The sequence below is a fragment of the Cheilinus undulatus genome, linkage group 21, assembly GCF_018320785.1.
Source record: "Cheilinus undulatus linkage group 21, ASM1832078v1, whole genome shotgun sequence".
Taxonomy (NCBI): domain Eukaryota; kingdom Metazoa; phylum Chordata; class Actinopteri; order Labriformes; family Labridae; genus Cheilinus; species Cheilinus undulatus.
Window position 1 is genome coordinate 10171343 of NC_054885.1, and position 26580 is coordinate 10197922.

General features: G+C 39.0%; 1 protein-coding gene across 1 annotated transcript; it reads right to left on the minus strand.

Annotated features, from left to right (window-relative positions):
• On the minus strand, positions 1-26580 carry arhgdia (Rho GDP dissociation inhibitor (GDI) alpha). The gene is made up of 6 exons (XM_041777851.1): positions 26469-26580; positions 9472-9669; positions 6487-6570; positions 5971-6047; positions 5764-5827; positions 1-1550 (listed from the first exon to the last, which is right to left on the minus strand). The coding sequence occupies exons 2-6, from the start codon at positions 9659-9661 to the stop codon at positions 1348-1350; spliced, it is 618 nt and encodes a 205-aa protein (XP_041633785.1). The 5' UTR covers positions 9662-9669; positions 26469-26580; the 3' UTR covers positions 1-1347.

Consider the following 26580-nt stretch of genomic DNA (forward strand, 5'->3'; position numbering starts at 1 on the left):
GACTGTCTGGACAATTTAATGTGAACACAGGAGATCAGTACACTGCAGGTAACACAAGTAGCACACATCAGAGTCAAACCCACAGAGAGAAACTTCCCAAATGAAGCTGCTGGACTCTGGTCATGCATCTATGGAGTGTTTGATATAAAGAAAACACTTGTTTTTATGGCAGGACGTCTGCTGTGGGGCTGAGGTCTCCATTCTGGTTCAGGAGTCGATCACAGCCGGCACATCGCCTCACTGGTGTTGACAATGCGAGTGCCGCTGAGTCAGCAAGAGCAGCATGTGGTTTTAAGAGACCAGAGGCACAGTGAACATCAGCGAGAGTCCTTGTGTTCGTATAAAAGGTGGAAATATGGCCTCAGGTACAAGAGGGACGTGTACAGCTGTTTTAGCTCTATAAAAAGACTAATGTAAAGAAACTGCAATGAAAAAGAGCTGTAATGGTTCTTAAAAATGATAAAACCTGAAATAAAGGTGTTAAATTCCATATCCTGATGTCCTGTCTGTGTATTTTAAGTATAGTTATAAAAAAAAAATCCACATGATGATCTGGCAGAAATAAAAGGAAGGCAACTTGCGTAACTTGGTTGTTTAGTTCTGTTTTAGTTATTTCTATAAGGCCACATGGCTGCTAAAATAATACCCTGATCAGAAGAGAAGTAGCCACATAAAACAAGGGGGAAACTAGGAGGTAGAGGTTTTTATGCCCCCTTTCAGCAGACTTTGTTGGGCCCTTTAAAGAGGTGGCCTTAATACCTAATAATTTACCAAGACTCTGGTACAAATAATCTGCTCAAAGGCTTAAGAAGGGCCGCGTCCAAGAGTTGTGTCCAGCAACGATTGCTCAATGACCATGCAGTGGCCACATACAGTACATACAGCACTACTGCTCCCTGTACTATGCTTTCAAAAGGCAGATCACGGTAATCATACAAAAGCTTCTGAAATGTAGAGAAGGATGGAAAAAAGGGAGGGAAAAAGCAGCAAAGAAATCACATAATTACTTTTCAAGAGCAATTAACTTTTTTTCTTATTTTTATTTTATAAACAAACAAAAATAACCTAAAAAATGTAGATTGTGCATGTTTGCTTTCTCCGTTTCAAAGATGTAATACTTAACAGAAGGGCTGGTGCAAACAAATCAAGCATAAATGATGGGGAGGAATGATGGAGTGATTGGAATGAAGAAAATTTAACTGAATGAGTGGGTGTCATTGGACGGAGAGAGCAAAAGCTTGGATCAGAACATAATCCAGATGTGGAGAACAAACGGATTGACAGCAGGAGAGAGAAAGGGGGCGAAGCTGAGGAAGACGCCACAGGAAGGGCGCAGGGCATGGGGCGTTAGTCTTTCCAGTCTTTCTTGATCATGATGGCCCACTCCCAGGAGAGGTGGTCGTGTTTGTCGTCATCGGTGAACTTGGACTTGATGATGTAGAGGCCACGGGCGATCATGCCTTTAGGGGCCTCCTCCAAGGTGGTGACAAACTCGTATGGCTCCTCTGCTCTGGGGCCGTAGCTGCCTACCATGTAGTCCGACTTGTCCACTGTTGGGTCAGAGAGACAAGAAACTCTAGATTCAGAAAAAAATGCACCATTTTATACAGATTTGACAGTTTTTTAAGTTTCTTATAGCTGAAAGACATCGAGGAAGGGATGTTCATTGGATGGTGGTAATCCACAGACTATATATTAAAATAGACTAGGGGTGCACCAATCGATCGGCCAATATCGGTATCAGTGCTGATTTCCTTAATTTTAGGAGAACTGTGATCGGTCCATCCTTGTAAATAAGATCAGTGGATAAGATCGGTTTCATATGCCTTTACCTACTAGAATGTGAAAAATGAAAGGCTAAAGGAACTGATATAATTTAGTAGTTTGGACAGCAATGCTTTAAACTTTTCATTTATAGTTGAGAGAACTACCTCATGTGCAGTTAAAACAAGTTTGTATTGTTTTGTGTAATTTTTGATTTTTTCTCCTGCTCTTGACTAAGGGTAACTGACGTCCTGTTGGGACAGGATTGAAATGAAATAAGCAAACAATGAAAAAGCAAAGGTTGGGTAACACTAGGCCTGTATTCAACCAAAGAAAAACTTGGTCGACTCAAATCACAACTGCACACAAACAATCGATCAGTCATTCAGAAAAACAAGGAAAAAAAGAGAAAATCTTCAAAATATACCTAAAAAACAGTTTAATCTGTGACCGGCTCTTCATTGCAAACTTCTGGCAGTCTAAATCAGGCTCCCAGCCTTTTTTTTCCTTAGGCCCCCCTCAATTTTAATTGATTTCATTGACAAACCCCAACATTTGTCTACTGACATCACAGGTTCTTGCCAAAAGAGCCATGTATTTTCTATCCATTACTACAATGGTGTATAAGCACCACTTTCAAATATAAAATTTTAAGACAATAAACTCATTTTTGAGGAAAAAAAACCCTCATTTTCAAGTTTTAGAAAAGACAATATTTTTTGTTCTTTCACTTTAAAAGTTGTATATTTACGTGAACCAAAACTTGGAATTTTGAGGCTATAATGTCAAAAAAAGCTGACTACATGTAAGAAAATCATACCAGATGAAGGAGTTTCTCTTGCACTAGTACTGCAGTTGAGAGCCTAATCAAAATATACTTCCACCTAGGACTGATCAGTGAGGAAATAATTGTAATATTAGCCTAGAATTATCACATTTTCATTATTATCTAGACATAGAAGACACATTTTTGTAAACTGGGGCTATTAAACCGTTGTCGTTTTGTTTCATGTAAATTTACAACTTCATAATGTTAATTCAAAGATTTTGCCATTTTTGAGTTTAGGTCAAAATTTATGACTATTTAAACCTGAAAATTACAAGATTCTTTTCTGCTTTTTAGACTCTAAGAAACTCTTCTTGTTAATATCTGACTTTATAATCTCAAAAATGCCAATTTTTTTTCAAAAAAAATCTGACTTTTTTTTTTCTTTAAAGTAAACCTTATGTCTAATCATGGTTTTAAAAGAATATATACCGTAATTTCCGGACTATAAGCCACTACTTTTTTCCCATGCTTTGAACCCTGCAGCCTATACAACGGTGCAGCTAATCTATGGATTTTTACATAGATTAGTTACAGCTAACGGCCACTAGGGGACCTTCTAAATCTATGGATTTTACAGGTTAAGGTCCCCCACCTTTAAACTCTATGGGCTCTATGGTCGGTCCACGTCCCCCACCTTTGAGAGGTGGGCTCCAGCAGGAAATGCGGGAGGCCGGAAAAGAGTGAGACAGGCAGTTCGCGCAAACAACGAAAGCAAAAGTGGAACCAAATGCAGTACGAGAGACAGAACGACAGCAAGACAGACATTACGAGAGCGAGACAATTTGCGCAAAGGAAGTTTTCATGCACAAACCCTCATTATGGAAAACAAACGAAGAAATGCATATAATGCAGCTTTTAAGTTAAAGGCAGTCGATCTGGCTGTCAAAACATCCACAATCACCAACGGGTTTCGAAAGGCTGGACTGCTGCGTGATGAAGAGGAGGACACCGCCACGGCTGACGAGGCCCTTCAGAGGATGTTCGATTCTGACACTGACGAAGAGCAGTTCTTTGGTTTTGAGAGCGACAATGAAGGAGAGACTGGGAGAGTGGCTGACGAAGCCACCCTGAGGCTGTTCGTTTCCGACACTGAAGAAGAGGACTTTGGTGGTTTTAGTACGCAGGAAGAAGACGAAGATGAGGATGAATGACTGACTTTTCTTGTTACAACCGTGTTACTGCACCTTAGCCTAAAAAATGAAGACGAGGATAAATGACTTTTCTGGTAGGTTGGTTATATTTTAAGCAGCCGTGTTATTGCACCTTTAGGCCTACTGCCGTGTTACAGGCACTTTTAATTTAGCACTTTTAAAAAACACATTTAATACAGCCATTGATATTGCCTTGTCACGCGCTGTAAGCTTTGTTTTTTGTTATGGTACTAGCCTATACTATAGATCACTGCCGGGACATGCGCTGGGAGCGCACTGTTTATTATTTCTGCACAGTGTACACGTTTCGAATGCTGTTAAACATGAGAAAGTTTGTGTGTCTGAAACGCTATGTGACACAGTACAGTTTACACAGCACAGTACATGTTCCGTACAACTGCACTAAATGGTAACACTTGAATAAGTTATGCAAATATGCAACTTGTTTGCTGAAATGTTAATAAAATAGAAGCTTCCCCAAACAGCCATCTCTTTCCCGACAATCCCCTCTGTGCACGAACCCTTACATATGGTAATTAAACATTAAAACACCTGTGGCTTATAGTCCAGTGCGGCTTGTATATATACACATTTGTTTTTTTCCCTAAATTTAGCTGGTGCGGCTTATATTCAGGTATTCGGTACACGTCTAATTTTGATGATGTCTGAGCAGACAGAGCTCTGAGCCCCTCCTGAGATCAAATTCTCATGGTATAGCTCACAACATTTGAATTATGTTGTGTTAACTTTTATAGACTAGATATATTCATATATATAAAACTCAATGTTTCTGTACCTGTATTCCACTAGCTGAGGTTCTGTACTGACCGTGGTTAATACAGTTAAGACATAGCTTTTTTTTTTTTTTTTTTTTGTAAAAGACTAGTTTTCAGCTGAAATAAAGCTGTTTACTGCTTATTCCCTGCCGATTTCTGCCACTCATTGTCTCTACAGCTCAGCGGCAGCAATGGCAGACTAGCGCTGTATGTGACGTCACACTAACAGCCTTTACTACCCACCCACCAAGTGAGGGTACGGGTGTCTACGGAAACGAAGACTACTTTGGGGTTCAGTGTACCAAACCATACCAGACCATACTCAATCAAATCAGACCAGCTGATGGAAACAAGGCTTTAATTAAAAGACTTAAGTGAGTGTAGCTTAACTACTGATTTATAAGTATTTGAGCAGTCAAAAGATTACATTTTAAATTGCGATTCATCTCAGAATTTCTGTAGTTGATTGTGATTTTCATTGCATTTTAAAATTCCACTATTTTGAACTGTAAACTGTTTGTTTGTCATTTCTAAGTCTTCAACTGTCTTGAACTAGGAGGTAACTGACTTCCTGTTGAGATACAGACCTACTTTTATTGACACATTGAAAATTTTATTATTAACTTAACCGTGGAAAAAGGAACTTGTTATGGATTGAAAACAAAATCAGAGAACATTTAAAAGGTTCAGATGACTATGACTTGTCCATTTAGCTGTCTGGACATTATTTAAAGTCAAATGAGACATAAAGGAGCAGTGGTGGACTTATTCTACTTCATTGTGGCTGCAAGGAGATGCTGAAATGCCTTGACCAAAGTGCATTGAAAAGGACAATAAAGCATGCAATTAATTGCAATTACAAAAATTTGTGTGCTAACTGTGGACTTTGATTAGTCATGATTAACTCAATTAATCTTTACAGCCCTAATGAATGTTAAGTATGGCCATCAGTCTGTTTCATGAGCAGCTGAACACCCCTGACAGAGGCTTCAAAAACATCAAATGTGGAAGCAGCTGGGTTGATCATCCCACAAGAAAATGTAACAATTTTTCTAATTTTGGCACCGAAAGGAAGGCCATTATTTTACATTTCATGTGCATATATGAATGTTCTTGTCTTATTCAAAATTTCTTGTCTTGTATTCAGAGTATGGTTTCAAAATAACCCCATAACATTGAAAAACACAACTGTTTTTTTATGTTGAATTAACTCAAGGAGTAATAGAGAAAATATCTGCCTTACCCTTCACACCTTTCCTGAATGACTGCTGGATGTACTTCAGTCCTGACACGATCTCATTGTTAACCTGCAAACACAACACACATCCTGGTGAACACTTCCCTGTGACAAAGAGCTCAATGCAGCGGCAGGAATATCTGCACGCCAGCAACAGTTGCACACAAGAAACAGAGAGGAATCCTTGGTGTGACTAAAAGCAGACTCTCTCACCTTGAAGGTGATCTTTATTTTGTATTCGACTCCTTCCTTCAGCACATACGGGCACTTCTTGAATGTGCTCAGGTCTCCTGGAAGACCATAAAACAGCATGAAAAGACAGAAAATCAAGAGTGCAGACTGAAAAGAGGTTTTCCTGAAGAACAGCATCTGTTTGGAGCATTTTTACCCACACTACAACACAGAGACGCTCTATTCTGTGATTTTAAACACCATTACTGACCACCAGGTGGCACAGTAACTCAAATGTAGCCATCCTCCATGCTCTGCTCTGCTTTACTATCAGGAAATGTCTCATTAGCCCACTTCCATAGGAATCATGTCATTACTTATTAGCCGACTAATGATTATGCATCTTTTCTGCTCTGAGTTTGAACGCACTGATGGGACTGATAGCTGGTCATATTTAATGCTACTATGAGCTCATTAAACTAGGGTGATTGATGGGAGGGAACAAGTGGTTAAATGTGCATTCAGGTTATAACAAACATTTCAGTAGGATGTACTCACCCGTCAGGTCAAGGACTAGAGGGTTTGGTGCACTCTCACAAATCAGGGTCATTTTTGTCACTTGGACGTTTGGGGCGTTTGGATCTAAGAGAGAAGATCAGGACCAGAAGATCAGTTTGAGGAGCAATCAAACACACACATCACTAGTTAGATAGATTAAATCTTTAGGTTTAACTGAACTGCATATACGTCTGTTACAGGTAGTATCAATACAGGGTAATTACTAGAAACGATGATAAAGTTTCTTTAAGTTATACTTTCCAGTGAGCACTGCGTTCATGTTTTTTTCCTGCATCAACCAGTACCCATCATATAAACAGAACAAAACCTTCTCCTCCAACAATTTCTCATAACTATAGTGTATCTTACAAATCCCTTCACACTTGAAGGGCTGAAGCTGTTTTAATATTTGTCACTCTGATGATCACTCAACAGTCACTCTGATGATCACTCAGCAGTCACACAGTCACTCTGATGACCACTCAACAGTCACACAGTCACTCTGATGACCACTCAACAGTCAGAGTCATTCTGATGACCACTCAACAGTCACACAGTCACTCTGATGATCACTCAACAGTCACAGAGCCACTCCACTCTGATGACCACTCAACAGTCTCACAGTCACTCTGATGACCACTCAACAGTCAGAGTCACTCTGATGACCACTCAACAGTCAGAGTCACTCTGATGACCACTCAACAGTCACACAGTCACTCTGATGACCACTCAACAGTCAGAGTCACTCTGATGACCACTCAACAGTCACACAGTCACTCTGATGACCACTCAACAGTCACACAGACACTCTGATGACCACTCAACAGTCTCACAGTCACTCTGATGACCAATCAACAGTATCACAGTCACTCTGATGACCAATCAACAGTCACACAGTCACTCTGATGACCACTCAACAGTCACACAGTCACTCTGATGACCACTCAACAGTCACACAGTCACTCTGATGACCACTCAACAGTCACACAGACACTCTGATGACCAATCAACAGTCACACAGTCACTCTGATGACCACTTAACAGTCACAGAGTCACTCTGATGACCACTCAACAGTCACTCTGATGACCACTCAACAGTCACACAGACACTCTGATGACCAATCAACAGTCACACAGTCACTCTGATGACCACTCAACAGTCAGAATCACTCTGATGACCACTCAACAGTCTCACACAGTCACTCTGATGACCACTTAACACTCACAGAGTCACTCTGATGACCACTCAACAGTCAGTCACTCTGATGACCACTCAACAGTCCCACAGTCACTCTGATGACCACTCAACAGTCACACAGTCACTCTGATGACCACTCAACAGTCAGAGTCACTCTGATGACCACTCAACAGTCAGAGTCACTCTGATGACCACTCAACAGTCACACAGTCACTCTGATGACCACTCAACAGTCACACAGTCACTCTGATGACCACTCAACAGTCACAGAGTCACTCTGATGACCACTCAACAGTCACACAGTCACTCTGATGACCACTCAACAGTCACACAGTCACTCTGATGACCACTCAACAGTCACACAGTCACTCTGATGACCACTCAACAGTCACACAGTCACTCTGATGACCATTCAACAGTCACAGAGCCACTCTGATGACCACTCAACAGTCACAGAGTCACTCTGATGACCACTCAACAGTCACATAGTCACTCTGATGATCACTCAACAGTCACAGAGCCACTCCACTCTGATGACCACTCAACAGTCTCACAGTCACTCTGATGACCAATCAACAGTCACAGCTGTAACTTTGTTGTCTTTTGTTGTGAACAGAGTCCTAAATTCTAAACAAGAAGTAGTACTGAGAAGGAGACCTCAGAGCTTTGCAGCCCTGTGCAGTGCTGGTGTGTTGGGGGTTTCATGTTATAGGGATGAGTTTGGGCGATTTAACTGACAGCCTATGGCTGCCTCAATAACAAGACTTGTCCTATTAGAACTATATAATTTACAGTTTTCTTTGACTGAAAATTTTGGAAAGTATTTGACATACGTAAGACCTCAATTTTAAAAAATGTAACACAAGGATGGTCACTTTTGAACTTAAAATAGAATTTTCAGTGCAGAAATTCTACCAACCATATCTTTAATTTACATGTTATGACAATAATTTGACAAGGTAATATTATGCAGTCCATCTCTAGTTCAGTGCAGGAGTGTTGGTTTTCTTTTTTTTTTTTTTACCCCAAAAACATTTCTATGTTCTTCATTATATTCCCATAGTATCTATCCTTCCTTCTGCAATAAAAGCATCAAATGACGTGCTGAACACTCACTTTTTGTAAACATGCTCAGTTTCAAGCCCCACCTCATAAACTCCCCATGCTGTAGAAGTAAATAATTAGGGATACACAATCTCAAGACTTTTGCTGATATCTGACATGTCAATATTAACAGATATGTAAAGCCTAGAACTCTTCATACTTAATCGTACATATGACCTATACTAACAGCCACTTAGTCATATGTAACCCTGTTTTAGAAAATTGCAACATTGATAAAGCCAGCTTTCAACTGTCCCAATTACTGGGTAATTCCAGTCAAACAATCAAGTATATTTACCCAGCTGTGCTGAATCAGTTGCAAGAATTATTTTAATCATAGATCAAAAACATTTTTTAAACATGCAGTAAACATATGTACAAACCTTTCTATTTTACAAAAGCCAAAGCACTGAAGTGTACCTCTAATCCATGGGTGTTGCATGCAATGTACATACGTTAAGGAGGCTGAGTGTTTACACAACACACAATGGCACTTGTTTCGCTGTACTGTTAGTATTACATACAAACTAGCAGTGTCACTAGTCTTTCAAGAAACTTTCAAAGAAAAAGAAGAGATGGGTTGTCTTTTAAATATTGCAAATAAAGTTTAAACTGATGTTACTGTGCATGACTAAGGAGTTGTTCATTGCTAAAGTTATCATGTATTGGCAGGGGTCACCAACCTGCAGCTACAGCAGTCTTCCCCAGCAGCGCCTCCTTGTACTTGCGGAGGCTCTCGTCATCTTTGTCCATCTCCTGGATCTCCTGTAAACTCTTCTGCGCTGGAGGTTTGTAGTTGACTGACCCTTCGCACTCTTCATTGGCTGCTGCGATGGCTGCCAGCTGCTCTGGTGTGGGTTCCTGCTCCGCCATGTTGTGTGCTAATCACAGACACAAAGGGAAGGCAGTAGTTAAAGAACAGGGAAATAAAGTGATGAAGAGTGATAGCAAGAGGCCATACAAGAGACAACTTCCTGTTTTTGCATTTGACTTGCTGTACTGAAATCTTTCCTGTGTTGAGCAATCAGGCTTATCTGACTTTAGGCTCATAGATGAGTGCTACAGATTAATAATCCAGGGGGGGAAATCTCTGCACCCAGGGGGGTTTACCAACAAAAAGCAGCATTTTCCACAGAAAGGAACACCACAAATAAACATTTTCTCTTAAATGTTGTTTTGACATTTCCAGTGTGATCTGCTCAAGTTCAGAGATACTACCAGTAGCGTTCACAGTAAAACTAGAGCGGTTTTGTTTATTATTTCAGCTTACAGCAGCAGAGACCAGAAGCATCAGTCTCCTCAGCTGTGGATTCTGTTTCCCTAACACACAGCAGAGGTCAGGGGACTAAAACCTGAACACAATCAGAGCTCCAGGCTGCTTTCACTTGTTTGTCTCCTACAGCAAACAGCTGTCAGACCTCAGCAGAGAAACAGCAGTGCTAGTGTGGCTGTCCTCACTCGGCTGCGCAGTTACAGCCGTCACGACTGATTAGGAGAGGGGACAGTGGCTCAAAGCAGATGCTGAAGAAAAGTGGGATTGTTTTGTGAGGACAGAGGTGGTCCAAGAGGCCAGAGCTGAGATAATTCATCAATTGAACATCTGAAAGGTTTGTCACAACACCAGAATTATAATTATATACTATACTAGTAACAAAATCAAATAATGTATTCAGACCTGTTTCAGTACCACGGCAACAGAAATTGAAGTCTTATTCACACAATATTTGGTCATTTCTTGTTTAGAATGACCAAAAATAGACCCTTAAATCAGGTTGTTTTAACAGATCTCACAGATTTGCTGCTATCTTTTCAGGGTTTATTGGCAGTGAATTTATTCATCTCCATGATTTTGCATTTTCACTGATCTATGAAACCCATGTATTCTGAGACTTGTGGTTTGGTCGGTTGCAGCCTAACAGTGGCGTATGGTGGCTGGAGTTCCTGTGTGAGTAGTTCTGACAAGCAAACAACAACGGAGCAGGCGAAGACTTACATAATGTGATTTAAACCTGTCACAGTTTCCTTTTATGTGATGATTTTGGTTCATTTACCCACCATGTGAGGCAGTCCCCTGACATTCACTCTCTGACCACATTTGGCACTCGCTGAATGTTAATTTCAGACTCTGGGTGTCGTAATTATATCACTGCGTGGTAGCAAAACAAACATAAAGAGAAACAGGCAGAAGCAGTACAAACAGATTTATACCTTTATAGCAAACAATAAAAAAGAGTTAATATGAACTTAGCCATACAGAATTTAGCCTTTTACTTGTTTAAATTGTCAGCAGATTAGTTGATGTTTAGTATCATTGCAGTTGTATCCACAGAAGAGGCTTCAAAACTCTAAATGCTTAAAACTAACTGTAAAAAGGGGCTTATCTATTAAAAACATCTGGAGCACATCTGTAGAACATAGCTGTACAAGGCTGATCAACAGCTGTAAAAGCCCAGAGGCAGCTGGACAATGGTTCCCTCATAAAACATGTTACGTGTGGTCTGTTTAAGATTTAAAAAAAAAAAAAAAAGTGTGTATGACAGGACAATTAAAAAATGCAGCCTCAAATGTGCCTTTATGGGAAGCGCTGCTAGTTAGCAATGTCAGAATTGGCAGTGGTGTCATTTATATTTATTCTAAGGGAACTTTCCTTTGAGTTTACAGGCAGCTCAGCTACTTCCCCAGCTCAGTCATCTTGATGTTTATAGGCATTTGCATAGTGAAAAAACACTTCCTGCAATTTTAACCAAGCATCAGGCTTAAAGAAAACTGTATCTGTTATGATTACACTAAAATAAGACTGCAACAGAAACGAAAAAAAGATAAATGTATATTACAAGAGTTTGACAAAAAGAACAAGGACCTGAACAGAAAAGGGATGGTATGTGAAAGGGACTGAAGAGTGCACAACAACGTGTGGGGGACTGTCCTACTCACAAAGCTCCAGGCCTGACCGGTCCTGAGCAAAATTACCTCCGGTACATCCTGATGTCTTAAAATGACATCGACTAGGCTCTGTTTACAAGAAGCCCGATCAGAGTAAGCACAGTGGAGAACTACCCAGAGAGCATGTGTTCACTTTGTGGCTTATTTTGGTCAGATAACGACCCTTCAACACTCAGCTATTGATTAATAAACGGTCATATTGATTTTATGTCACATCCATGTTTTGTGCACATGAGCAACTGTTCAATGCTGAAGCACATCTCTTCCAGCTGTTCTTAGGCTAAGGAAGTGTGCTGTGCTTGAGCACTCATACTAGTCACACAAACTTACAGAGTTTAAGTGTAGGTGGCTAAAATGACTTTTGGGCTTGTGATGTCACATGTGTGCTAGTTTTTTTATCCTCTTTTTGATGCCACTGGTGTGCAATGCTATCACTTTCATTGAAACAGTGGTTGTAACCAAACTTGTTCTCAGGTTGATGCTGCTAACTGCACTTTATATGTACTTACAAATACACACCAAACTATTTTACCCCATGCTGATGAACAAATATGCCCTAAATGGACTACAGAGGTCACTGCTGTTTCACACAACACTCTGAAAACACAAACCATCAGCAGTTTTGGATAAAAACCAGTTCAGGGTGATGGGACAACTTTGAAAATAAAAAACATGGTCATAGCAGAGGAACGAGGGAAAATTTTCTCATGTCAAATACATTGTTGCTGTCTCTGAATTAGCTATTTCTCACACACGGTGAAAGCCAGACTACCATTGATACAATCTGCAACAGTGCTTACTGTGTTTTCATGTGGGTGAAGGTGTTTTATGAGAATGCAGCACGTGTAGATGAAAACTGAGGAGGACACCATTAGAGATGCATGATATTATTGCCAACATATCATACATTGTTATCTCCTAAAACAAAACTGTACCATTGTAAATCATGCATCCCAAGACTAGGGTTGGGTATCATTTGGGTTTTTCTGATACTGGTGCTAAATCGATTTTAAACAGCGTTTGTGCCTTTGCAGTGCCTGAATCAATACTTTTCGGAGAAAAATAGTGTGTTGAATGTCGGTGAGAAAATAAAAGCTGACTCAAATGATTCAAAGAAGTGTTTTTAAAAGATACTAGTAGAACATGAGATAAGAAAAGGAAACAGATGAAACTTCTTCATGTAAGAGGTTCAAGAAAAAAGTCCTTGGTAGGAAAACACAAGACAGACAACTATCATCATTTGGCAGGGGGGACATACTGGGGTGGTGAGGTACCAAAATGAAGCATCGAACTTTGTGTAGGAATTTGCAGAGGTGGGCTTTACCATTAGGCAAATGTAGGCAACTGCCTGGGGCCTCAGACTACAAGGGGCCAAGTGAAGACCTAATTAATTTAACCCTTTCTCCTGCATCAGCTCTTGTTCTGGCTGTTTGGAATTTTAAAAGCTAAACACACATCAAAAGAGTACAATATTTTGTAAACTTGGTGATATAGACTGTAAGAAAGAGGAGAGTCTCAAGATTCTAACAAGGTCCAGTAGTAACAGCTCACACATACACAACAGAAAATAGCCACTTAGTTTGAAGAAAAATCAAACTCATGATATGCGTCGCCAACCATATCTGTCATATAATAGTCCAAAAATCAGTATAACTCTGGTATCAGATGAAGGTAAGGGTCAAAAAAAGCAACTAGCAAATTCATTTAGTCCCAAAAATCTGCTGACAAAAAAAACCAAACCAAAACAAAAAAAACAAAAAAAAAAAAAAAGAAATCATCGATAACTCACTACATAAACACTGCTCATTTCTGACACGTGCATTTGGTTTTCTGTTTGTCATGTCTGACAGGGGTAGTTTATTTAAGGAAGTTCCCCCTCTCTGTGTCTGGTAGACTCTGAGGAATAAAAAAACCACACCCACTTAACCCTGTGGTCTGTTTTAACTGAGTAAAGTTGACCACGTCTGTTTCTGTATATCAGCCCTGAGACTGCCGACCAGTCTGGAAGTGTACCCTGCCTCTCACCCAAAGACAGCTGGGATAGGCTCCAGCCCCCTGCGACCCCCACCGGGATAAGCAGGGTAGAAAATGGATGGACGTTTACAACTTTTTTCTTTGAGTAAATTATCTTTTTTAAATTGAAATAAACATGCAAACTTATTATTTATCTAGCTCTCATGCAGGGGCGTAGCTAGGGATTTAGGGCCCCCAGACAGAATATTACACAGGGTCCCCCTTAACTTGCTGGCCAAGCAACAAATGTTGTGGCATTTTTACAAATATCTATGCATTTTAATGTATTTTCAAACCATAATTTCCCAGTTTATGAACAATATTTTATCGTGGTCAAATTTAATTTACTCGCATTGTTTCGCACTGCTGGACTACACCGCTTGGACATTTTAAAGGGAGGAGCAGGGGCCCCCCAGTACTGTATTTTACTCTATTTGATACATATTTCCGTTTGTTGACCGATTCATTTAGTCACTTTTGATTCAATAATGACTCTAATTACTAAGAATAAATAAATAAAAACACATTTTTCATTGCAGGCTTCTCAAGGGGCCCTCCCTACTGTGGGCCCGGGTAATCAGTACCCTTTTTTCCCCATGTGTTTTGCCAATGCTCTCATGGTACCGGTATCATGACAATGCTCAATCTGTGATTGGAGGAAAAAAGTAATAGCAGTAATAGTGAGAGCCATTATCAGATGATGTCAGATTTTAATTTTTCGTGATAAAGAAAACAAAACTACCTAAAATTAAATGCCTTGCACTTCTGTTTTTGTTGCCATTGTATCAAAACACACATCAATATCAAATTGTTTTCCTGGTATAGTGTCAAAGTTTAACCCTGTAGTAATATGACAATCTTAAATTAGGCTACACTTAATCTACAGCTAGTGTAAATAATCCCTCAACAAGCTCAAATCAAAGAAATGCAAACAGAGGAAAACCAGGTAAACACAAAAAGCAAACAAATCACAGCACTGCAAACAGACATGCCACGCAACAACACAAAAAGTGGATTGTTAGTGTTACGCTTGCCTCTGCTCTATTGTGTCGGCCATATTTTGTTGGGTGTCAGCCAAGCAGGAACTGAGAGCACAGCCCTGGTTTTCCAAATGGGGCCTCTGTGCACCCATAAAAGCACAAATTCCCCGCCTGCCAATAGGGATGGCGTGGTTTTGGCTGGTCAGCTGTGTGAGTGTTTCTGCTCAGAGAGAACATGCAGGCCAGAGAGACTTCTTGTCGCAGAGAAAGAGAGGACAGAAAGGGGACAACGAGTCCAGCTAACAGAGTGCTGTCATATCATTCTTTACGTATCGATAAATAGGTTTTTTTTTTTTCTTCACTTCCTCTACAGTGCTTGTGTTGTGCAAGCTGCATGATGGCTGCAGCGTACCTCAGTGTCACAGAACGGGAAGTGCTAGCTCTATAATGACACATGTTTTGTTCTATAGAGAGGCTGCACACACACACATTGAGAGTCCTTAACAGAACCAGCAGTTATGACATACCAGTATGCTACATTTACAGGTTAGATCAGGTATACTGGTCCAACACAGACGCTACAACTGGAGTAAGCATTATGACAATTCAGATCACGTGTTTTGGAAGTTCCAACCTGTACTTAGGGCTGGGCAATTAATCAAAATGTAGATTAAATCGCAATATGACCTACTGCAATTTTCAAATTGCAAAGGGTGCAATATTTCTTTGACCTGAAATATGTTTTGAAATACCAGTTTAATACATTTTTTGAGGCAGAGGTGTTTTGCTCTACACATCCTGCAAACATTCAAGTGCCAATATTTTCTAGAATAATTGACAAAGTTCCTACTTTCCTTGTTGTTGTATTTGTTTGTCGTAAAAAAAAAATCCACAAAAACGTCACTCTCTTCATTACAATTCATATCAAATTTGCAATTAGGACAAAATAATTGCAATTAAATGTTTTGTTTGGGTGATTTGAATTTTGGGGAGAAAAAATCTGATAAATTTATCTGTAAATTTTGGGGATTTGATTTGAATTTCTTTGGAAATTTGTTTAGAAAATTGTAGGTATTCTAGGGAAATTTTTAACATTTATTTGTAAATTTTAGGGAATTTGATTCAAATTTCTGGGGGAATTAGCTCTTAAAATTTTAGGTACTTACATGAAAATTTGAGAAATGTCTTTGTAAATTTTAAAGAAGTTGATTTAATTTTCTTTGGATGGGGGTTGCTTTCATTTTTTTTTTTTGTAAATTTTATTCAAATTTGAGGAATTTATTTGTAAATTCTTGAGAATTTGATTTTATTTTTTTGGTTGGGGTGCACTTTTATATATCTTGATTGACTGAAATTACAACCATGCATTAACCAATTGATTGGTTGTTAGCGTATCTAAAATTACAACAAAAAACAGCATGTTATTAAAAACAGCCTGTAGCTTCTTTCTCATGTGCGCCGCCCCCATCCCTGTTTTTGGTTCTGTCCACTTCCTCCTCTTTGACTAAGGTATAAAAAATAAATAAAACATCCTGTACCTTGTCTCAAGATCAATTTAATCAGTAACAGGTTCCTTATTGCACCACAACAAAGACTTTTTTTGCACAAGCTTGTTCTCCCATCTCTTCGGGACCAAAAAAGTAAAAAATAACCTTCCTGTGACAAAAATCTTCAAAGTCCTTGTGCCTTTTTTGCATCGTCTGTACCATTGCTCAAAGCAGTTCCTGTCTACAGTGACACAGAGAGCCACATCACAGCAGCGTCAATTTCATTGCCTAAAACTATGACTACAACTATTCATCGACAGCCTTTTTTCCATGACAAAAACGAGACTATGACTAACAAAAATAGATCTTTGATGACTAAAACTTACAAAAAGTAAGTTTAGTTTTTGTCAAGATGACTAAAACTAGACTAAAATGTAACGTAGTTTTTGTTAGACATTCAAAATCTGTGATATTTCTCCACTGTGGGTAAATCTGTCAAAAAACAAGCAGCTGTATCTCTTCTGTCTCTCAGCTGTAGAAAGCAGGGACCCCAGGTCTGGCAGAGTGGAGAGAACACACTACCATGATTTGGTACCAGATTTAGGCTAGAGAATAAATGTTTGGACTAAAAGTAAAGACTAAAATTTGAGGACTTTTTATGGACTAAAACTAGACTAAAATGTTTTGCAATTTTTGTCGACTAAAACTAGACTAAAAAGGGTTGACACAACTAAAATGTGACTAAAACTGAAAGATATTTCATCTAAAGACTAAGACTGAAATTAAAAAAAGCTGCCAAAATTAACACTGCATCACAGTCTCTCTGCCTCTGTCCTTAATGAGCTATTAAGTAGGGGTAGGAGAAAAAAATCAATACAGCATGGTATTGGAATATTTTGCGTGATGATATTATATAAACTCACGTCTGCTAAGTAGCGATTTTTCAGCTGAAGTCTATGACAATGGAAATGTAAAATTAATTGTTTGGACAATTGTTTGAGCAGTGAGGTCAGCAGAGATGACGGACAGAGAGCAGGAGAAAGTCAGTCCAACAAACACAGCAGCACCAGAGAAGACATTAGGAATGCAAGCAGGGCACAAATGAGATGGACGTGACACATGAAGTTTGCAAGCAGTGCTGCATGAAAATAAAATACTGCAGTAACATGACAAACATGAAGGCAAGACCAATGCTAAATCAGCTAAACAGTTGAAAAAATGGTAGGGATCGCAATATAGATTGCAATATATGCAAAATGTTTAAAATTGTAGAAATATGGAATTGAGACCCAAGTATCGTCATAATATCGTATTGTGGGGCCATGAGTGATTCCCACCCTTACTATCCAGGTGATCTGCATGATTCAAGTGTAAATACATGAGCAGGACAGCAAAGTACAAAGCAACAACTAAACAGCTTGCAAAGAAAAAAGCACAGCTAATCCCATGCAAACAATGAGGTGTGCTACTCCACACATAAACAATGTTAGATGTTGCTGAAGGTGGAAATGAAATAAAGTCTTGTCTCTCGTGTGAAGGGTTTTGTCACACCCCTGGTAAGTATGTCAAAAGTCCAGTTATCAATGTTAACACAAGCACAATCTGAAATCTGTGCATTGCTTAGAGTAAGTGGTAGATCTGGCAAGAGATCTTAAGTCACACTCAGTTTGTCATTTAGTGCTGTTTGTGTCAGAGTATTAAACTTTACAGTGGTGCACTGTCTAAGCTTCTTCATTATTGTGAGACTGGGGCTGTGAGAGGATGTGTTTTCATTAAATATTTTCAAATATCTCACAAATATGACTCAAACTTATAATTTTGGCCTTTTATCTCATATTGTGCCCTTTTGAATTAATAATTTTGACTTCTGTCATCTTTTTACCTGTTAGGCGACAATTTAAAATTTTAAGTCATATTTTACTCATTATTTCTTAAATTTAATGTCTTGTTTTGACCTTCTCGCCTCTTAACTTTGACTTTTGATCCCGACTTTTGACTCCAGCGCCTCACAATTTAAAATTTTAACTCACAATTTGACCTTCTAAATCAATGATTTTGAATTTTATCTCATATTTTAACCTTTAAAACATAATTCCAACTTTCTACTTCATATATTTGCCTTTTGAAAAACTTTATTTTGAAATTAAATTTTGTGTTTTGGGCTTTTGATGATAAGTTTCTCTTTTAATCTCAGATTTTGAGTATTTAAACTAGTCATTTTTTGGCTTTTTCAATCTCAAAATTATTAATTATCAGTGCTAATTTTTCCCCCATAACTTATCACTGTTGAAGGTAAGGTTGACAGTTTATGGTTAAACGTTGACCCTGTCTGGCTCTCAGGTTAGACCTAAATTCAGAATCCGGCCTCTGCTGTGTTTGAGCTCGACACCCCTGGCCTAGAGGTGAGGTCACGACTCCTGTTAAGAAGCGAGTCCTCCAAATAGGCAGCGAAGGCTTAAATCTGACCTGTGGCTCCTTTGTCGCCTGTCATTTCTCCCTTTCTCTCTCTAATTTCCAGTATTTTTCACTGTCCTGTCTTCTCCAAAGAAGCACTTTCCAAGTACAATCGCAGGCAAAATAAGACACATTTAGAAGTTCATCATGCAGTGTGTCCACAGCCCTGCATCAGTCAGAGATGCTATCTTACCACAGTGTGTTGTTGTTGATTCAGCAAATTTAAGTCCTGTGGGCTGAGTTAAATGGATTAGTTTCAACAATATTGACACCACAATCCTCATAATGATGCACATTCTTTCAGGCTGACTCGGCTCAAACAATGTGCTCTGTAGCGACATAACTGGTTACATACTAAGCTGACAGGAAAAGGGACGGTCATTGTTCGGCCTGCTGGGAGACAGCACACGGGTCATGAGACGGTGCGAACAAACGCTGGACACACGGTGAGCCTCTCCACCTTAGTGTCCTAACCTCCACCTGATTAGACATGCATCAACAGGAGAATAATCTGTTTGTTTGACGGGGTTAAGCAGCACGCTTTGACAAACACACCCGGCCTGGCAGCAGCTGAGATTAGCTCTGTTACTTAGCAACACGGCTAAGCAATAAGATTATGGAGAGTGGGATTATGGCTAATGGGGCATTCAGGGACAGTAAGAGTGGAAAGTGTTTGGAGGTGTCAGTGGTAACACATGGAGAGGAGTCTCCCGACAGGAGTCATTAGTGGATAATTGATAAGTAGTGAATCCTCGTGTGAACATTCAGGCTTTATAGAGGTCTGACTGTCTAAAGTACAGCAAGAGCAATTTTAAGAAGATACTATCCAACTGCATTAATCTTATCTGGTTTAATAATCATCTCTCTTAAGCGGTATGTCATCACCTCAAGTATCTCCTTTTCACACATTTAACATACCTCCACTTTAAACACTATTATGTTGTGTAATTCCCTTTTACTGTGCTTGGGTTTAATAGAATACACAGCTGTGCTTTTATACGTTTTATAGTTTCACATAAAACCCCCTGTGCGTAAGTGTAAAATGTAGAGCATGTAGAACAAAATGCACTGCATTCCCATGTAATATAAACACAGGAATTTCATAAAATATTAGTTTACTTTTCGTACAGCCACTTCTGAAAATAAAGCAGAGCATATGGTCTTCAAAGAGCTCAGGACAAAATGTTCAGCCTGACTTCATTCACAGGGGGCCAGTAAAACCAAAGATTTTCCAATAAATCAACATGAAAGTTTAAGTTATTCTTTGAGTTAAAGTCGCCTGGCATTTCTTGGTCTGAATAAAAGACTTCTTGTTTGATTCGTCATTTAAACGTATTACTAAGTATTACAAGCTGTAACCCATCATTTGGTCACTTGGTCCAGGAAATAGGCCTGCTCTCTTTACTCTACTGTCCTGATAAAAACCAGCACGGTCTTATTGTAGGAGCAGCACATCTGGCAGAATTTCTGCTTATGAGAAATTGAGATAGAAATGCATGAAAGCAATGCACAACCACATAGCACAAGAATCTTGATGTAAACTTGTAGGGAGGACTGACAGCAAGGAGTTCTAGCACTGCTAATACTAATCACACTCTGCAAACAAAATAAAGGATGCACAGGTCCAACATTAGTATCGGCAAATCCCAAGCCTGTTTGCAAGCACTGGCCAGCAAAAGTGTGGCGTGACCAGATATTAGTAGTCAATATTTCTGTTGTGTCCAATCAATGTAATGCTTGCATCTGGTACATCTAAATGCTGAATCAAACAAGGGGGTTTTTTATTGGGCAGAAGAGATGGCTTGTTGGCCAAACTCTGATCTGTTTTGTGGTCAAATGTGAGAGAAAATGTTGGCATAAAGAGTGATCTGCAATGGTAGTAAATAGCTAAATTGTTGGCCCTAATGTTCACAATCAGTGCATCTTCAAAAATAATAATTGCCCAGGGACAATTTTAAATATATCATGCTCACTTTAAACTATTTTCTGAGTGTTATCTGATGATGAGACTAGTTGGTTGATCTGAATGTAAATTTGTATTAAATCAACTTTATTTTAGTAGGGATGAATGATATTAGATTTTTGCTGATATATAAATGCCAATCTTTCTGAACTCACTTTAACCAATGTTCATTCATACACACATTTTTAAATAATAGAGAACTAGTGTCTCCTGTGCAAAGAGGAGCTGAGTAAAACTGAGAGAGGAGCAGGGAAGTAGACAGTCTGGTAGTTGTTTTAGGTTTAGGGTTTTATTCAAAATGTTCAGGGCTAATAATGGGCCTCCTCGAGTCTGTAGCACCCTATGCAGCCACCTAAATGTGGTAACATTTTACAGGTATTTAAGACGGATGCGTGATTTATACTGCTGAGATGTAAAGTTGATTTATCACCTATAAATTCTGACAGAAATGTTTGGATCAGCCAAAACAGATTTTACATCTTTTAAGCTAATATCTGCAGATACTGAGATCATGCTGGTAATGTCATGCATCCTTTGGGATGGGGAAAAATACTGATAGCAAACAAACAGTGATGTTTCTAAACAAATAATTTCACATTTGATTTAATGTTATAACAGTGTTTAGTTCACTAGTCTAGGTCAAGAAACACCCAGAAAACAGTACAGATCAAGCACTAGATCATTGCAGTAGTGGGTAAACAATTTAAAGTTGGTTTGGAGGATGTTGCTAGCATTAGCAGTGCTAGCAATACTTACCTTTGAAGCTCCTTGTAGGTTTACATTCACATCTTTTTACAGGTTATCGTCACTTGTTGTTTGGTTATATGCATTGCATTTAGAGCCTGGCAGAGTCTATGTACAACTTTACTTCAATTTTCTGGATCAAAAATTGTGCAACGCTGCAATTTTCCTATGAGATGCTATCAGTACTATCAGTTAATAGTTGTTTACGTTGGATTTAAGAGCGCGTGCTTGTGGCAGCCGGTTGCTTTATCATTTAGACAAAGCATTTGATTAGGATTGTTGTCTAAACTGACAGAGAAAACTTGAAGAATTGTGTTGACTGAGTGGTAATGCTGGTGCACACTACTTAGGGATCTGGCTTTAACCATTTAGCATGTTAATTCTGTGCATCCAGTTGCATAATACTGTCCTACTGACCTGTGTGATAGAATAATACAACTGCTGGAGCAAAATGCAGCATGCTGAACAGGTTCCCCTCCCAATGTGGCTCACTGTGTCACTATTTCCTCCTCACGGTGCTACTTATGACTTTAATGAAATTAAGAGGAAGGAGAAGTTGAATCATATTGTGCTTCATTAGCTAATGTCTTTATTATAATATTTTTATTGACCATTTCAGTCACCCTGCCATTCCCAACTTGCTAAATGTCTTCTACATGCACTGTTAAAGTCACTTCTAATGGGGCTGAGCAATTAATCAGAAATTAGATTAAATCGCAACATGGCCTGCAGCAATTTTCAAATTGCAAAAGGTTCAATATTTCATTGACCTGAAATGTGTCAAACACCAGTTTTAACCTCTTTTTTGCAGCAGACATGTTATTCATGACATATTGTGCTTCCATGCAGGTGCCATTTTTCTAGAATAGTCTACAAAAAAATCCTATCTTCCTCATTTTTGTACTTTTTTCTTATTAAACATAAGAATGACAAAATCCCTTCAATCCCTTCCCTTCAGTAATTCATATCCAATTTGCAATACGAGTAAAAATCATCAGATTTAGACACTTTAAAGAATTGTTCAGCCCTTGCTTAGGAATAAAAGAAAGTTGAGGAATAATCGCCTTTCAAATCGCAATTGCAATATTGGGGGTAAAAAAATCTAAATTAGATTATTTTCCAAAATCGTTCAGCCCTACTTTTTAATATGAAATATTGTCACAGTGATCAAGTTATTTTCAAGAGCAAATCCACACAGCAAAGAGCAAAGTTAGAGCAACAACAGTCTAGCTTATATATCAAGAAACCTTGGATGTATCTTTCTTTGGGAACATCTTTAAATACAAAGTAAATGGTTCTGCAGACTTTCAGTAGGGAAACAGCTGATGTATCCTATCAAACAAACTGGAACCAAACATCAGCTTTGTGTTCTTATGATAATGTAACAAACATGTGGCAGCCAGACAACACACAAGTCTCACAGAAGCTGTGTAGTGGAAACCCAAGCTGCGGGTTTCTACATAATGAAGAACATTTGCAGACGACTGGAGATGTGCGACTCCTACAAGTCAGGATTTCAGACTGTTAGTGGCATTAACACAGCACACTTATCCCTTAAAAACAACAGGACATGAAAGCGACCTAACTGAAAGTGACAGTGACCTCTGTGAGCTGACATTTAGCTCTGCACTCTCCTATTGAAGATGTCACCCATGGGTCCACAGCAGCTTTCATCTCTGGTCTCCGTCATGGAGCACTCAGTCTGCGACAGACCTTTTCATGCGTCCCTTTTGATTCAGACCATTTCTCAATTCCTCTGCTGCATTGGATAACAAACATCAGTGCAACTGTTGCACCTTTGCTAGATTCTGACATTTTATTGCATCTTGGGGTGAGGAAATGAGCCTCTCAAGCAACATCCAGCTTCAACCTACGTGTACTTTTTAACACTTTATTTGAAAGTCAAACTGCAGTGTGGAGTGGCACAAGGTAGCAACATGACACTAGTGTTGATTTAGATAAAAAGTTGCCGTTATCTAGGTGTATAAATGTGCAAAAAGTGAAGTTAAAACATAAAAAGTTTTTTTAAACATCACTACAATTGAAGATTACCCATAATACAATACAAACCTATGAGGCAAACACAGAACCTTTATACTTGATGATAAATTGTATTTAAGCCTTCAACAAAGTCTCTTTGTGAAGAGAAGTCTGCAAACTTCCTTTTAAAGCCCAAAGCTCGATGATGATTCATATCCTTTAGAGCACAAAACCACAAGCTGTGAGGCTGCAGCATCTTTTTAGCGCCATACCTGTGAGAGTAACTGATTTTTTTTTTTTTTTTTTCAAAGATGCTTTGGTGACATAAATGCATAACAGGAAACTGGCACTGTCTAAGAGTTGTGTTACTTGATTAAAAAAGTCAGAAAATGTAGTTGTGCACATAAACAGTTTAAGGAAGTGTTACACCAAAAGCAGAGCTGATGCAAGAGGAAGTAAACCCCAAGAGAAGAAAAGGAGGGAGTGAGACTGAAACCACTGACATGAAAATTAAGAGAAGGCAAAAAAATTATCTTAGTTAAAGCTTATAATACAAGAGAAAGTGTTATATCAATAGAGATTAATCCTAGCTACTAAGAGAGCTTGGTGTGAGAGAAAAAAGAAACAAAACTCTATCCCAGGAAGAACCAGAACAAATAGGAAGCTTCAAAAATAGCCGGTGAGAAATCCCTGCATGAAGTAGCAGGAAGCAGCGGGTGAATGGGAGAGTCAAGGTGCCAGCAGAGAGGTCAGGGCTCATTCCCGCACTCCTTATGCCCTGATTCAGGCTGCTGCCCTGGGAAACTGTTGGATGGAGGAGGCAGAGTCCTTTCAAGGATGTTAAATGGTTTCTTAAAAAAAAAAAGATGTAAAAATGGCAGTATGACTGTATTTCAGCCAACTGAGTAGGGATTAAAAGGCAATAATAAGGGGTGAAGAACATGAAAACATTCACAAAAAGGTAGGAAATTTGCTCAAATTAAGATTCTACTATCTTTAAAGCTGGATTTCTCCAATAATGTCAAAATTTTTGATAATCAAAAGCTTTTTGATACTAAAGCACTGAGTTATTTTAATGATCAATAGCATTGGTGTTAAGAAAATGAGAGCCTGAATTTAAGTCATATTTTGAAACAAATTTGCTACTAGAAAGAGAAAGACAGTAGAATTAGTCCATTCAAATTCATAGACAAATTGTCCACCCTTACAGTTTCTTGTAAAGATCCCAAAGTTTGTCTGTCTTTTAAAAATTACCCAATTTTTCCAACCTTAAACATCTATTTTCATCGTTGTTGCATCAAAATAAGTATAGAAATTGTTTATTTGCACCAGTATTCTTTCAAATAAAAAATATCTTGGTTGCTGCTATTCCTGGCTTCTGCATGCATTGTTTGGACTAAAGGAAGACTAATAATTTCTCATATTGCTTGTGTGTTTGTGTGTAAGGAGGCTGGCTATCATCCCTGCACCTATTCTCCTCTGAGACTGAGCTAGAACAGAGGCGGCCACTGACAGGATGTGAAATTGTAAGCCAAGCAAGGTCACAAAAACTGCACAATGGCGGGTTAAACGGAGGGTCTGGGGCACCAGACTTGATTGTAGAGGCGCCCCAAATTGTTTACAATGGGAGCAAAAGGGCGTGTATTTCAGTGACAGTCAGTTTTTTGCTTTAGCTGGGTTGCAAGGGTGTACACTACTTTAATTTAATAAAGTGAATGACTGCAATGACGGATGTCTGTGTGCTGCAAGAGCATGCTCTGAGGTAGGCTGGCAAAAAGTTAATATTCCCCAATGCTATGTGCTTCATAACATTACAATAAATGTTATTTTTATGATCAGAAGTATTGAAAAAGTATCAAACCTTTAAGATAAGGACAGATGTCCAGTCATATAGTTAACCTAATGTTGCTGTGTGGAAAAGAGAGAGAGCTGCCTGAATTGCAAAAACACATTGGCAACATTTTTGAAATGTATTTGAGCAATTTCATGTGTTGTGCATTGATTGTATTTCCTTGCAGCCAAAATTGGACAAGGACTTCCTTTTATGGTTGACGTGGCATCGAAACAGGTACTGACAAAAAATCTACAGTTGTAGTTGTAATTTTCACTGCTAACATTTAGGTTCAAATTTCGGGTATCGTGACAGCCCTAATACAAGTCAGAGAAATAAATGTCCCATGTTGATTCACTCAGCATCAGTCGGAGAGAAAAAAACAGCCAAATGACTCATCAGGGCGCGTTTGCTGCTGCAGGGCAACATATTTTCAAGGTTGATTAGAAGCCAATGAAAAAGCAATTACAGAAAAATATCATCAAGAGTTTTCAAAGTCCTAAAAGAGAAGTGAAAAATGGTCAATAAGCCAATTTATCACACAGGAAGGAAATCAGGATTCAAGCTAGAGTTGATCTCTTTTACAAATCACTTATCAGCCATTCTGCTGGGCTAACACAGAAGAGAGAAAGTTCCTTTAAGAACTTTTGATCTCAGCTGATGTGATCTCTGTGCACTTGGCTGTGAAAGCATTTAGGGAGCCAAGATGGAGGATAAGTTTAGGTGTGAGCCCTCCTGCCAACTCAAATTAAAACAGATCCAGGAAGTGGTGGAAAGTCGTGCTCACGTCACACATGACAGCCAGGGTAGCACACATATTTGAAAAAAATTCAAATTTACTCATATGAATGAACTTTAACCACGCTTGTCAAATGCATACACTTATTTTTTATAGTATTGTAAAGTACCACTTGCTACAAATGTCACTATCGTTACCTAACGGCCGACACCCGGAAATTACAAACTAATGAGTGTTACTACTTTCTTAACCGCCGCCGGTTAACTTTGTAATGACTTTGAAACAAATTACGTCAATTAAATGTAAGAAAGGAAGATACTTCGACGACAATTGCAATGAATTTAGACTATAAAGACCCAGCATGGACAGAAGGAAGTTGCTCTATGAGAAAGAAATTCCGCCTTTCATTTATTCACATTCATGCTAACGCTTCTTCGTCAAGTGCTGTAAACTCTTTCAAACTGCGACACAGCTGCTCAAATGTGAGTTTTTAACCGGTTTAAAGAAGTTTAAGAAGAGTTTAGAAAGTGTTTCATCAACTCTTACCGTTTTACCACTTGTAGGTTGGTACGGTCCACGGGTGAATGGTGCTGAGAGGAAGAGAAGTGAAGCGGCGGAGGAAAATCTGAGCCGACCGCCCCCAACACATCCACCGGCC